Source organism: Mastigoproctus giganteus, chromosome 10 (assembly GCF_048544385.1).
Source record: "Mastigoproctus giganteus isolate SK-2022 chromosome 10, ASM4854438v1, whole genome shotgun sequence".
Lineage (NCBI taxonomy): Eukaryota > Metazoa > Arthropoda > Arachnida > Uropygi > Thelyphonidae > Mastigoproctus > Mastigoproctus giganteus.
Genome location: NC_143584.1, coordinates 48,214,150 through 48,230,255, shown reverse-complemented (window position 1 = coordinate 48,230,255; position 16,106 = coordinate 48,214,150). Strand labels below are relative to the sequence as shown.

General features: G+C 38.5%; 1 protein-coding gene across 3 annotated transcripts in view; it reads left to right on the top strand.

The window, feature by feature from the left end:
* Positions 1–16,106, top strand: part of LOC150079024 (cytosolic carboxypeptidase 6) — a 591,251-nt gene that overhangs the window by 475,564 nt on the left and 99,581 nt on the right. For 2 of the 3 annotated variants that reach the window (XM_090382641.1, XM_090382642.1), the window contains one exon: positions 4,124–4,769. In XM_090382641.1, the coding sequence (XP_090238767.1) occupies positions 4,124–4,317 (194 nt within the window). In that variant the 3' untranslated portion in view covers positions 4,318–4,769. Of the gene's footprint in view, positions 1–4,123; positions 4,770–16,106 lie in introns of those variants that run through there. The other variant, XR_016547524.1, reaches the window with a different exon arrangement.

Here is a 16,106-nt window from a genome sequence, read left to right as displayed (position 1 = left end):
GTACCAACTTCTGACAAGAGCGCTCTACGTTGCCTGTTTCCTGATATAGATCTTAAAATTGTGTCCCACAGTAGCATTTGACCATTCGTTGTCTTAATTTCAGTTTGTGGTTGTCATTTCAAAGAAGTGATCTCATTTTCTTGAAAGTTGCTCTGGCGATCTCAATGCGACTTTGTATTTCTTTCTCGGGGTCTAAGTTCACTGTGATAGTGCTTCCCAAGTATTTAAAGAAATGACTGACACGTTCAATCGGATTGCCATTGAGTGCTAGGTCTACATTTTCATATTGTTTGCTGACGGTCATTATATTGTATAATGACAATGAAAATAAAACCACGGTCATTATATTGTATAATGACCGTGGTTTTATTTTCATTAATATTGAGTCCCAGCTCTGCTCCAGTCGAACTGATCTTATTGAGTAGTTGTTGGAGGCCTTCGTTGGTGAATGAGCGTCATCCGCATATCTAATATTATTTATGACAACTCCATTGACTTTTACACTCCATACCTTCCAAGGCCTTTTTGAATATTTTGTTCTGAGTACAGGTTGAACAGGAGGGGTGAAAGGATGTAACCTTGTCGAACGCTGATGTTTGTTCTTATTCCTCCGGCTGTCTGACTCCAATATAGATTTTTAATAATGCGGATATCCTTTCCGTCTAAATGGAACTCATGAAGTAGTTCAACAAGCTTGTGATGTTTTGCTCTGTCGAAGGCCTTCTGTATGAAGCAAACAAATTGTCTGTCTTTTTGTTTACCCAGACATTTTTGAAGAAGGACGTTGATGCTGAACGCTCCTGAATCTCAGTTCAAGAGTATTTCTTCCTCATTCCAATAAAAGCAATGCAAGAATCACTTTCACTTCTTCCTGCGGCTACTGTTATTAATCTATTAGTCTGCGAATTTCCTCCCCCCCCCCCAAAGCTAGCAGTTTTCCGACCCACCTAACACTGCGTTGATAGCATCAGCAAATATTCTTGCACCCTTTCTATTTAAGTATATCTCAACCCTGTAGAAGCAGTCTCTTCTGTTAACAAGGACAGACCATGCTGAGAAACATTCTACCCCGTGAGCCTTGCGCAATCTCTCCAGGGCCGAATTGATTGACAAGTCTCTCATCATATACTCCCTCCTATGGTGTCTGGGCAGTATTGCAGACACTTTCAAACTTAACCCTAACTCGCGACTTTTTTTCAACATTGACCTGTACTTTTTAAGTAAGTCTACTGATCTACTCTTAATGTCATTAGTACCAACGTGTACAGCGATATCACCCTTTGTGCCCTTAAAAGATATCTGCCTTGCAATGTCATCAATTTGTCCTTGTTAGACATACCCTGGTCCTATTCCACCTATCCTTTTTGCACAATATGTTTCACTGACAATAGGTAGGTCACCGACAATAACTAGTTCCTATGGGACCCGCATTCTGCCCTGAAGGTTGCCGCCGTGTTGCGTGATGCACAAGAGTGAGCGCTAGCGTTTAAGTTGGGCAATTGAGGGCTGACATGGCTGTATATGTCCTATAAAAGCCTGACTATAATGTCTTGCTGTTCTGCAGCGCGTACAAAATGGCTGAACCTCTACATGATGTTTGAGGAATTTGAGGATTTTGGAATTTGAAGCATCACACGCGGTTAAAAATATATGTGCAGGTCATAGCCGGAGTCCTCCCGTCAGACTGTTTGTGACCTTCCACAGACTGGTTTTTAGGATTAGAAAGAAAATCCTCTACGTTACTCGACATTGAGCTCAATCTGGAGGTAGATCCAAAAGCGGAAAAGGACCGCGTCTCTAATGAACTAATGTACATTTGGCAGATTCGGCGGGACATCTCTTCCCTTGGCACAACTACAAGAAAATTTCTATCGATGTCACATTCCCTGCTTCCAAGTCAGTACAAACTCTTTCTCCCTCTAGACATCTTTCCTGATCACTGAACACAGCTCAATGAAGGAGAAACTACACCAGGATGGCCTGACGTAGCCGAGTGGTCAGAGCGAGAGTACAGTAGCACGCGCTCTTTGAGTGGACCAGGGTTCAAATCCATGACTGCTAAATACGATTACCGTTTGTATTAATTAATTGATTAACTGTAAACTTCACTCACCTGGTGGTCGTGTAAACAAGAACATTTACAACTGTCACTGCGGTGCCAAAGAAAACTGGCGCCATATACTTTTTGAATGCGCTTCCTATGATGACCTCAGGCGAAACCTGATTCAAACCACCTGGATTAGAGAGGACCATCTGGAGACACTAATGCAAAAGCCTGAAAACCTTGCTGCTCTCCAATGCTTCTCGGAAGAAGTCTTTCCACCCAGAAAAACCATACGCAGAACACCAATGGCCTCTAGCTAGGGGCTAAAAATGCAACTTTTTTTCTTTGAAGTTTTGCACCGAGTTTATCAGCACTTGGTTGGTTATTTTTTCTCTTTATTACAGTTTTGCGCACAGTAGTTGTCATCGGTCAAATTATAATTTTTCTCCTCTCACTCGTGTCGTAGCTGTCAATATTTTTTTCTTCTTTTCCGCGTTCTATACAGTGTAGCTGTCACACTTTTTTTTATTTTTTTTTACTTTATTTATTTTGGAGCCCACCTTTTGGCAATGTTAGGTGTGTCAGATCTCAAATTGAGATAGTACGAGCTCCAATTGGACTGTGCCACCTTCCCGTGGTGTGGACGAGTATTCAGAATCATCTGGGTAGCCAAGCGGCCAGAACACACAAGCCTACACTACTCGCATATCTGGCCCTTTTACTGTGGTACTGTTCTTCACAAAGATATGAGGCGGATTTGAACTGACGTTCTAGGAGCAGCCCCTTACAAAAACATGTTCACATGCACGTACTAGGCAATTCAGGTATTTTGCCTTAATGTTTTCTGGTATTCGAGCCAAGTCGAAGGTAAAAATGATATATTTTTTTGTAGGGATTAATTTTCCATCACGACGAATCATGATGCGTTTTTCACGCTCTTTCAGTTCTTGCGCAATTCCATTCGGGTATTACGCCTCGCGAGGTGTTCATGGTTGGTTTTGTGTATGGTAACTATAACTATTCCAAATTTTTGTCATAACATCTCTGTTCGGTACTTCAGACTTCAACCAAAATATTCTCGGATCTGAGACGTTTCACCAACTCTTATTCCAACTATTTCTTCTAGGCATTTTTGATTTACAAGGAGAGGCAATTTTCATAGTGATTGTTTTGCTATACCACCAAAAAAGATGTCCGCATTTGTTATCCTGATTGACTTTTCTTCCTTTTGACGACGTTATCTTCATCCAGGCGATTATGACGGATCGTTTGTGAGAGCTTTAAAGAAATTTGATTTGAATTATTCATACGACTTAAAAAGTTCCATATACAAATAGTACCCTATTCACCACGAAACTCTACGAAGAGATGTCAGGCGCGGACTAGCAAGTCTTGACCCCGTCTTGGGACCAAAGGGAAGGAGATCTATTGAAATATCTTTAACCCTAGCAATAAAAGTTACCCGCAGTTGAGGCCAGTCTAGGACCTCCCATCTAATCGGAGAGCCGGGAACTAAATGGTATAATTAGGGCTATCCGCCAGATTCCCCTTTTCGAGTTTCCATGAGCCGCTGTGGTTACCATATATAGCCCTGAAACCAAGTTATGGTCGTAGTCATGCTGATGTGGAGGACTCCTTCATCACGTACAGGTGTCTCGTCGACAGATTTAGATTCGGAGTTTTCCCAGCGGATTCCATTACGCATAATCATCAAACAATGAAGATGTTTTCGAGAGGTTTATCAAGATGATGAAACAATTCTTCACTTGGAGACCAATTAACACTAATTGAGATAAAAAGAGGATTATACAACTTAAATCTATATTTACTACACGAAGACTTACAGTCAATATCTTAATTTCTTAGTAATCAACACACGATCGACATTTTTGAATGATCCTCGTATAACTGAAAAGCGATCTTTTCCTTAATTGGCTTTTATGTAACGCTTTACAGGCACTCAGAACATATAACAAATCCAGATGGGCTCATACACGGTTGCTTATTTAAATAGAAAGCGCTAGTAAATAAATTCCTTGTGCAAAAGAGAGAAAGATCAGTACTTAACTATTTGATCAGATCTACGTCTAGGTCAGTGCATCTGTTACGCTTTCCTGGAATACTACTGCGCCATAAACTACGTACCTCCATCTTGCCTTCCAGAGAGCATCCGCGACCAGTTCGTCAGAGTTAGGGGAAGAGCAGGCGCCAAAAACATGCAGAAACCAGGAAACGCAGCTAAGAAAGGCCCTGCAGGAGCAAAGAAAAACTGACGAGTAGTATGGAACGAAGCAAATGCTAAAAAGCAAATGAAACATATCAGCACTAAGCGAAATGCATGGCACACTCACGGTATCATACCATTTGTAGAATTGCGCTATTTAATTAATAATTATTATACTAATTTAGTCTGTTAAATCAGGAAAGCTATGTGCAACTTTTAACTGCCGTTCTTGATATCGCGTATAAAGTCTGTTACATGATTAAACCGAAGCCTCGCACAAAATAACGAACCTACTCGGGAAAGGAACACTTAAATTGATTCTGCTCGTTGATTATTCAAAACATGCTCTATTTATCTACATTAGGCCTGGCTAATCACCACTAATTACTGTTCCGCTGCTTAGCGATTAGGTTTAATTTTACGAAAGAATGTATAAAGAAGGAATGTGGATGTTTTTATTTATTTATTTTATTTTAATGAATTACACTTACGTAGGTAAGGTTCAAAGTCGGGAAGCAAAATAACGTCACTTACTTTAAATTCTTAAATTCAAGCTACTTTACGAAGTCATATCATTTTTAAATTGACTGTTAACTCAATTCCTTTTGGCTCTCCCATTTTTGATGTCTCTAATTGGAAATACAACAGCAGGCTTCCTTTGATCAGTGAATTGCGTACGAATTCGTATACAGGCTGGCAGTTTTGGGGAGCCTAAATTCAGCAGCGTATAAATGCTGTAATTGATGGACACAACGTGTCCATCAATTACAGCACTTATCGCAGCAAAAATTGTGTTCACAATCAAAAATTGCCATGTCTTAGACCATCTGACAATTTCCTAGACCCCTACCGTCATTACTGAACCCTAGCTTCTTTTACAAGAGGAAAAAAATAATAAATAACTATCAGACAAAAAAAAAAAAGAAAAAAATGATAAATGCTGAACATTAAGTTTCCATATTTATCCCCATTGTAACTTTTAGTTCTGTGAGCTGGCAGAATTCCAACTATTGATCAGCGAGAGAGAGCCTTGTAAAAACTGTTCGATTTTCAACTTTAGATGTTATGGCTCCTTTCCCACAAAGAGGTTCAAATTAAAAAAATAAAAAAGAAAGCGAAATATGCATCTGTCATTTTTATAGCAATTTTAAAGAATGAAGGCGAGACTCAAGTATACAACACCGCCTTTCTTATAGCGAGTGTAAGGAAACCCCGAATATTCAAACACCCCTAACATTTACTTCTAAAATTTCCCTCCCGTAACCTATACCTATCCATAAAAACTAAAGTTTCACTTCAGTACTTTTGTAAGTTTAAAAAATAGTTTGCCACCACTCATTTTTTTTCAGTGGCTTTTTAAGTTAAATCTGTGTAGCAATATTTTAACAGTCTCAGAGCGAGTCAGAATTACGAATAAACACTTAAATAGAATGAATAATATGAATTAAATCTAAAATAAACAATTAGGTTTTTAATAAGTTTTCATTTTGTTGCAGATTAACCGGCGCATATGGAGAATAATCAACTAATATTTGAAAAAAACAGGAAGCATTCTGAAATGGTACTGGAAGTATGAACGTTGGAGGTTAATAGTCATTTGAATCGTGGCAATTGCGTTTACTGTGCTGCCAACGACAGTTCTCGCTTCACTCTAAGAAATAAGTTAACTTACCACAGATCAATGTGTGGATGAGACTCATCTCTCATTGGATAATCGAACCTTATAAATTAAGAATACCGTTTACTGAGAAGAGTTATCTTGAATTTTCATGAATAATGTATACTCCACCTATAAGCAACGTGTTTTCCAGACACGCTGGTGTACTTTCAACATTTTCCTTCTGATATCCCTACCTATCCTCATTTCCCGAACGATGGACAGGTCCTAAGGAGAATGCTTTGAATACGCAACTCCTAACGTCTCCAGACCTTACTCCGTTTAGACTTTTTTTTTTTTTTTTTTTTTTCATGGGGATACCTGAACGATGAAGTGTCCACTCATACCACAAACATAACAGGATTTGTCGGTAATGATAGAACAGGAATCAAGCAAAATTACAGCTGGCAAGCGCACTAGCCTACGTCTGGCTGTTGAGGAAAACTGTGCCGTTTATGTATGCACGATGGTGGCAGACATTTTGAACATCTGACAACTTCCTTTTTGGTTCACGTTTATTCAGACTTTCTGAGATACAACATATCAAAGTGTTTATACATAATTTTAATTCACACTGTATTAACTCGGTTAATTAAATTTTATTAAAGGACCGGTGCAACATACTACAGTGTTTTTTATATATATATATATATATACACACACACACACAAACACACTATTAGTGCTACACAGCAGAAGACAAAAAATGAGAACCCCTTACTCAGAAATACCCTAAGTTACATGAGAACAAACAACGTCTTCCTTTGTTGGATTCTTACAGATCTTATAGACCAATCCTTTAGTAGACCGGTCTCATTCATCAAGTCCATTATAAAGAACTTGAACAACGGCAGAACCTCTGGCAAAGTCAAGTTGATAACAAGCTGTCTGTATAAACGATTTCTACTAGCCCGATTATGGATAGGTCACATATCTTTATCTGCTTGCGGGTACTGATCCACCACAGTGCACAAAATGCAACACACTTACTGCCCAGCATATACTTATTGATTGTACTACAGTAGTGACAGACACAGGTTGCCTAATTTTCCACGACGAACATTTCTTTCAGTATTGCTGACCTCCTAGCAGATACGCCACACGTGGACAATATTTTTACTTCCCTCAAACGGACAACTCAACAACGAACTGCAACCACATTCACACAGATAAACAACGCATTGTGGCCTTGTTGACCTTGCGCCATAAAGCCCACAAACAACCAACCGGTGCACTGATCTAGTTACATAAATTGATAGGTACCGTAACAAATTTCAAACGAGGTTGCTGCGACCTGAAGAATTAGCGTTCGGAACAGTCCGAACCTTGCCCGTTCAGCATACAGAGCCGTGTCAAGACTTTTAAAGCACCCGAATGTAAACAAAATCTTGCCCTTCCCCGCTGCGTTAATAAAGTCCCTAAATGGGAGACCTATTTTCAGTAAATTAACAATAATTAATGCGCTATAACGTTAACTAGGAAATTATGAATGCAATAAACCGTAATTTAAATTAAGCTCTTGGACAAGGCGCTTCCATCTTAACATGGCCCTATCAGTTTGGCCAACATATACAGTATAATCTCATAAAAATTAAAACGATTTATATCCGGAGATTAATTATAAGCCCGCAATATGCCAGGTTGTTATCTCACCTAAAGTAGTAGTAGTAGTAGTGGCACATGATGCAAGAAAGCAAGTGTAGGAGCTTATGCAGCATCAGCCAAAAAAAAAAAAAAAAAAATCACACCATTCCCTCCAAATGCCTGTCCAGTTCCTCCTTAAATTTATTTAACCTATCAACTTCTACAACGACAGATGGAAGTTTGTTCCAGCAATTAACCACTCGCTGGCTAAAGGCAAATTTCCGCACATCTATTCTACATCTGTCCTTTCTTAATTTGAACTTATGTCCCCGTAGGTTGGTAATCTGAACAAGTGGAAGGATCCCATCAGAATTCAGCGTGCTCAACCCATTCAAGGCCTTATAGACCTCAATAAGATCACCGCGCAGGTGCCTAGTCTCCAGCCACTGCAATTTGCAGAACTTAAGCCTCTCTTGGTAAGAGAATCCCTTCATTCCCCTCACCAATCGTGTTGCTCTTCTCTGTACACGCTCAAGCAAATCTACATCCTTCCTAAAATGAGGCCTCCAGACCTGTACGCAGTACTCAAGGCGTGGCCTGACCATTGCCTTATACAGAGGGACAATCACCTCCTTTTCCCTGCTAGCAAAATTCCTATATATCATTGACAAAACCCCATGACCCGCCCTCCAGTCAGATATGAAGTTTTCTCCAGTCAGATATGGAGTTTTCTGAGCAGTGCAGACAGGCTGCACAATTACTCCCAGGTCTTTTTCATTTTCTACCACCTTAAGTGTAGTACCACACAGTCCAGGCTAAGTAGATTGAATTCAGATCAATTATAAAATAATGTCAGAATATCCAGTCCAACGAATGAGACGTTTGCGATAAAATTCTCCAGTGCCAGTACATAAAATGCGCATGCATTCAAGTACTTGAATGCATTGCCGAAACGCAATAGGCCTTCTGTGCCAAGGTCTCTTATTACTCTCTTCTCCCTTTAAACGACCACTGTGAGTAGGGAAGATATTTGTACATCTCCAATCCGTAGGGACATCCCCTGAATCCGAGAATTCTCTTATTTATTTGTAATTTCATTACTTTTATCTGCATCGTCATTTAGTTATAAAATTATCAAACTAGCAGTAGGTATCAGACAAACTGTTTCTGGCATCTCCGTTAGTGTGCACGCAGATGCAAAATATTTTTTGTTTGTCAGAAACCTGTACATGATTGTCAACAGTACTGCCATTCATATCAAAAGGACCAATATGATTCATCTCTTCCCTTCAAGTTTTAATAAAAGCCGAGAATTATTTGCTGCTTTTCTTTGCCGTAATCTGGTTAGAATGTCTGACTCCCTGAGTAACTTGATTACAGGCTGATTTATATTTATTAAAGGATTCTGTATCCTCTCACAGTGCATAATCATCCCATGCATTTCTCTTCTCTGCCACTGATCCAAACCTTAAATGATATCCTCTCGTTGGTATAAAAAGCTTAGTAGCTTCTATAATTAAGTGAAAAATGCATCTTTGATGTGAAAACTCTACAGCGGCAACTAACAATGGAATGTAACGACGTTTAGCATACGTCACACTATCCACGTGACTGGTAAGAAATGTGACGTGAAATACTTAAATTAAAGCGATAGCATACGGGGCCACGGTAGCCTTGTAGCAACGTTGCCGGCTTGCTGAATAGCTGATCGAGGTTCGATTCCAGCTGCTACCCTTATGGGAATTTTCTCAGGGGCATTCAGCATTGAGTTTGGGCAGTCTCAAACCGTGGTCGTGAGGTTTTTCACCGGGATCGACTCCGGTTTTCCCCTCACAACAGACAAACCGCCCTTCGCGACGAGGGGTACACGGAAATTTGATAGGGCTAGGGACGCGAGTAGACTGAACTCCGCAGCGTTTTCGCTGCGGACTTTACTCTTGAGGGAAGGGGGTTAGTGGGACAGCCGCGCCACCATCATAAGGTGGGTTTGCAGGCAGTCTATCTAACAGACATGTTCTGCTCCTTAAAAGAATGCACTAAGGTAGTGGGCTGCAGCTAAAATCAATTGCTGGCGGTTGCACCTGCTGCAAAAAAAAAAAAAAAGAAAAGAAAAAAAAAGGTAGTTAATGTGCTCAGAGCATTTCATTTCAGGCCCATTGGCAAACGTTAATAATTCGCGATTTACGACGAAAAGCACTATTTATGTGCGAACAGAGAAAATTTCGTTTCTGCGCATGTCAGCAAGCATAATATTCAGTGCTTCTGCTACAGTATATGGATAGCCAATGTGATATATATTCCAAAAAAATAGAAAATAATAATCGCTGGAATTCTATTGGTGTGATCTTAATGAAACATAGGAAGAGTCGACAAATATAAAATTTCCTCAAAATCCAAACCACTAGGAAGAGTTATTACATGCAGACGGACGGACAAAGAAATAATAATTGTAGCATTTCTATTAGTCCGATTTTAATGGTATTTGGAATGCTCAACAAATCTTTCTAAATGGTCCAAATATAAATTTCATGAAAATCCGTCCTGAGAGTTGAAGGGTGAAGCAGGCTTAGTGAAGACAATAGGCGCATTATGCATATATGCTAACGTTCTTAAAAACGGGACCATATTTTCCAAATCTGGCAGTTAATAGCCTTGTTAAGGTACGTTTGCTTATGTGAAGCCATGTATAGCGGGACATAACAATGGAATGTAACGGAAATACCTTCCGTTACTTCCTGCAGAAAGATTGTGACGTCATATTATTCTACAAATGGATTTTGTTAACCTCTTCCAAGCCGAGGATATTTTCAGTAAAAATCTTTCGTGCGTACAGGGGGAGGGGGGGTACATACGCTTTAAATTTTTTCACATCGGTTTTTCCAAATTGAAAAGACGCAGAAGTATCTTTCACAAGATTTCTTGAATAGCTTGTACAAATCTACCTTGGAAGTTTTTCCAGCCTTAAACTTTTATATTTTAAATAAACTTGCTGTTTATACACCGGGACGAGCACATAAAATAAGGGAAGTGCACAAAATAGAGAGATACAAGAACATTACCGTATTTCGTAATCAAGAGGAATTAACAATGGTCACAAAGGAAAACGATACGCGGGGGAGGGCATTGATTTTATTTTTAAGTGGATTCGAATTCGAGTTTGCATACTTTACGGACAGGCGACTAATAGGGCAGCTTTTTTTTTTTTTTAAACAAAAAAATTATTAAAAAAACACTGCCACGAAACAAGTAAATGCTATAATTAGGATAAATTCTTAATATAAAGGCAGCGATATTGCACCTTTCTAAGAATTTTACCCCCATTGTACGTTCCCGATTTTATTTAAAGCTGCCATCTGCATGTTAGAATAAACCTTCTTAAGTGAAAGGCAGGACTGATCCATTACTGTCAACTGTCCAAGGTATACAATTCTGGTAACTAGCGAAGTTCTCTTTTGGGATTCTCCAGCAGTTTCCTTTATCCGCGCCGGTGATAAATAACCCCTAATTAGATAAGGGAGTATTTGATCCTCTAGTAGCACCATCTTGCACACTGGTCCAAATAATGACTGACAATTCAACTGACGTATTTTCATATTTTATACACTCTTGATCTGTTTACTCCAGCGAAAATCTGACTAAAACAGAACTGCGCTATGAATGATAAACAAACAAAAGGATAATAATACGATTAAACACTTGGGGGTGAGGGAAAAAGATGTCGCTTTTACGATGCAAATAACCAGAAACAATTTCTAATGAAACGAACTTTTGCATTAAAGTTGACTAAAATAAAATTAAGGTATCTAGATTAACGGGAAGGACAATAGGTAACATACGAGAAAAGTCGGTGGATTGCGTGCTAATTGTTATGCAAAGCGACAAAAGATTTGTACAATACGCGTGTCATATATTTAAATTAGTGCTAATTTGCACTCGCAAAGTGCCAACTATTTTGTAACCATCTCTTACAGTAAAAATCGAATGTTGACAAGGTAGTTCAATCATTATGTACCAGGGATGGGGGCCGGCCTTAGTAAACCTGGGGAAGTCAGTTACTTCAGGAGCCTCATTTATATCATACAATATCTTTTTTTAATTAAAGAAAACAATGCCTTTCAAATTAGTTTTGAAAATCGCGATTAACAAGTTTGAGTAATAAAAGTATGATTTAATCAGGCATTATTCTAACACCTTATATCACGATAAATGAAATATTATACACATTTTTAATTTTTCTTTTTTTGGCATGTAAGAATATTCTAATTTTTTATGCGTTCCTGTGAATTAGTTATGTTCTTAAGTGGTGATAAAAAAAATTTTACCGGTCATTGTGCTAAGTTCTTTGCCGGATCAAACCTACTACTTACAATGGACATTATGGGATTCATCCTCTTTGCGGATTTCAATGTTACTAAACGTCATGAGGACTTCTCTATTTATATACACTCTTGCTATGCTACCTTTAAGAATAGTTTATTTTTAAAGATTCCAATAGTTTGCACATGAACTATGAAGTTTTGATATTAGCGCTGATGAAGAAAGGAAACGATAATACACGGCCACTTGATAAAGTAATGAGATAGCCTACCTGGATGTTGTGCTCGAGTTAATTTATTCCTGTTTTTAAGTTAAAATCAGAGTACCCTCTTCTATTCTTTCTTTCTTTTCTTTTGGATTGCCAAAAGGCAATTTTATTAAGAGGTAGGCTGAGATGAGAGCGAGCTCATGGCAGCAAAAACGTGCAGAACTTGCCTAAAAAGTGAGTTTTTCAATATACAGTATATATATATATTATACACAATTCTGTGAGCTAGTGCATTATAAATGAATTCTGACTTTTGAAGAAAAAAAAAATATATAATAATTACAATAAATAACCCAGCAGAGACGGGCAAACTTCGGAGATAGATTTAACTGAATCACTGAACCTCTATTGGAAAACTGCATTAGAGACATCTTAAGTTGTGATATTTCCCTGAAATCTACGGGAAACTGTCCCTCAACGTTACATCACGTTGGCAACAAATTGCAACCAGAACAATGCGATAACCAGGTGTAATTATGGTCACTGCTGGCAAACTTAAGAAGATCCTCAGCGAAACTGTCAAACCTATCTCACAGCAGATAAAAACAACAGAGCTTTCTGCAAATATGTCTGAACAAGCGCGTTTCCATTTAAGAAGAAATGACTTGCTTATTGTGAAAAATCTCAAAATCCTGCACGCTTTAAAATAACAAGAAAATAAAACTGGGACTGTGGGAAGCTTAACTGCACCTTGAATAAAAGCAACATCCCCATCTCCCTCCCAGACATACTCTGGTCAAAATGTGAAAGTTGATATGACCAGGAAAAGAACGGATAATATTCTGCGATTATACTCAAGAGTACATCAAGAATCTGCAGGTAACTGCTGGTTACCTGCATATTCTTCATTCATTAAGAATCTGAACCACTTGGTGGCAACGATCACAGTGTACTAATGTGGAATTTAATTAAAGACAGCACTACTGTCAAGGGTAAAGGGAAAGGTTTTTTCCTTTCGTAAGGGTAACTACAGAGGCCTACAGAAGCGGACACAGTTTTTAAATTGTGTCCAGTGGAACCAACTGATGACGTTACCAATATCAAATTCTAAAGCAGTAGTATTCAGGGAAGTAATCAAAGAAGCTACTACGCTTTTTATACCAACGAAGAAATGCTGTTCAAGGTTTACATCTAAATGGATGCCAGATGAACTATTGAGACACTGGGCAGAGAAGAAAAGTGCATGGAATGTATACAAATTATCAGGTGATACAGAAAATTATGGTAGATATAAATTAGTCTGTAATCAAGTCACAAAGGCGGTTAGGTAAACTAAGGCACATTGCGAGAAGTTTCTGGCAAAGAAAAACAGCAAAAACTTCTATGCATATATTAACATAAAAGGAAGGGTTGAATCACATTGGGCCACTTGATGTCTACGGGTTAACTATTGATGACCCTGCTCAGGTTGCAGAAAAATTAAATAGGTATTTTGTATCTTCATTCACACGTGAGCAATTCTTTAGGGAATTAGATGCCGAAAGTTTATCAAACTCTAACGAAGAGCTAAATGACTTTGTGATAACTAAAAGGAAAGTGGAGGAGAAATTGTTGAAGATGGACATAAAAAGGCAGCTGGGGTGGATGGAATCTATCCAGTTATATTAAGGGAGGCAGAAAAGGAAGTAAGTAAACCCTTAGCCATAATTATGAAAGCATTTTGGATTCTGGAGAGTTCTTTATGTACTCCGAGATGTGCGAATATATCCCCAATTTATAAAGGGGGAAGTGAGTAATTAAAGATCTGTTAGATTAATCTCTGTTCCGGGAAAAATAATTGAATTATTGATTAAAGAAGTAATGCAGGACTATCTGGACAAGCATGCAATTATACTGCAATCACAGCATGGATTTTTTTTAAGGGGGCGATCTTGTCTAAGCAATCTGATAGGCTACTTAGATGCAGTGACCAAGGAACTGAATGCAAAAAATAATTTTAGGTCATCATATACTTGGATTTCGGGCACTGTTGCACGTAAAAGACTGCTGTACAAGTTGGCGCAATGAGGCATTAGGGGAAAGTTACTGCTATGGATAAAGGGATAGTTAAGTGAAAGAAGACAGAGTAGTTACCAATGGGCACTGTTCTTCGTGGGCTAATGTTATAAGTGGGTTCAGTGATATACCTTCATCAATAATATTATTGATGAAGGTATATCACTGAACCTTCATCAATATATCAGGCTTAATGTCTAAGGTGATACAAAGGTCGGTAGGGTGGTTAACGACAGTCATCAGGGTGAGCTACTGCAACAAGATTTAGGATAATTAGGTCGATAGGCTGAGAAATGGTAGTTGAAGTTTAACATTGAAAATTGCAAGGTACTGCATATGAGTAGCAATAACCCCAGCGTAAGTTATCAGCTGTGTGGTACTACACTCAGGGTGTGGAGAATGAAAAAAGACCTGGGGGGGAGGGTAATTGTGCAGTCAGATATGAAATTTTCTGATCACTACAGACATGCTGCCAAGAGAGCTCACGGGTTTTGTCAATGATATACAGAAACTTTGCTAGCAGGAATAAGGAAGTGATTATCCTTTTTGTCATGGTCAAGCCGCATCATGAATACCGTATACAGATCTGGAGGCCTCACTTTAGGAAGGATGTAGATCTGCTGCAACGGATGCAGAGAAGGTAAGTAAGCGTACCAAAATGGTACGCTTACTTAGGAAGGCTTCAGTTCTACACATTGCAGCGTTTCGAGACTAGGCACCTGCGGAGAGATCTGATTGAGGTGTTTAAAGCCTTGAATGTTAATGGCATTCTTCCACTTGCTTCGACTACATACATGAGGGGAGCATAAATTCAATTTGAGGAAGGATGGTTGCAGGATAGATGTGCGGAAGTGTGCTTTCAGCCAGCGGGTAGTTGATTGTTGGAATAGGCTTCCATCTGTTGTCGTAAAGTGGTTTGGTTGAATAAATTCAACGAAGAACTAGATAAATTCTTGAAGAGTACGATTGGGTGAACTGTGTAGGTTTTTTTTTTTTTTTTTTGGGCCGATGCTATATAAGCTTGCTTTCTTGCGTCATTTGCCATTACTACTACAATAACAATTCTATATTGTGTCGTTACTTCACACACACTGGAACTCCAACCTTGCCCACTCCCACCTCTGCTAGTTCGAATGCATTTTTACCAGCTTCAACGAGAACCACATTACTGCTGTTGATGATATCTTGCAGTATATATAACACCATGCTTAAAAACTCAATTATAAGCTGCCATAGCCGAGTGGTCAAGCGAGAGGGTACATAAGTACACGTACTTTGAGTGGCCGTGGTTCAAGCCCACATGATTACTAAATATGGTGCTGTTTCTTGCATTCTCTATCTTGTGAACTTCTGACTGCGTGGCCGTCCTGGAGTATAAACAGGAAATTTATATATATATATATATATATATATAAATTCCCTATAGATAAATACCATTAAATAAAATTGACTTATATATATATATATATACTTTTTTTTTTAATTAAACACTTGTATTATAAAAACTGATGTACCCGTGCCAAGGTTATGCTTAAATATGCTCCTACAGGTATTCCGCGCTAACTTCATAATCACCACGGGAAGCCAAAAGCACGAATTTCTGCTTGCGTCATAACGCAAGCGCCAATGAAGTTTGTATTATGACGCAAAAACTGCCCATGCAAGACACAAAAGGGAATATCAGAACTCATCACAAGAAATAAAGAAAGGTAAAGGAACCGCAATGATAACGTAATCAGGAAACATCTGCTTTGTTGAGCTCTAAAAGAACGCATTTCAGTCCTTTCTTCCAAAAAAGCAGTCAATGGATGCGCATGTGCGTTATCAAAGAAAGACCACAAAAAAAAAAAAAAAAAAAAAAAAAAAACACTTGTTTAAATACAGTGAAAGCCCTCTATAATAAAAAAAAAAAAAAAAAGCAAAAACGGCAAATCAACGAATCCAAACAATATGAAAATCAAGTTTAAAAAAAGAAAAAATAAGTTATAATAATACTTATATTTAAAGTGAACTTAAT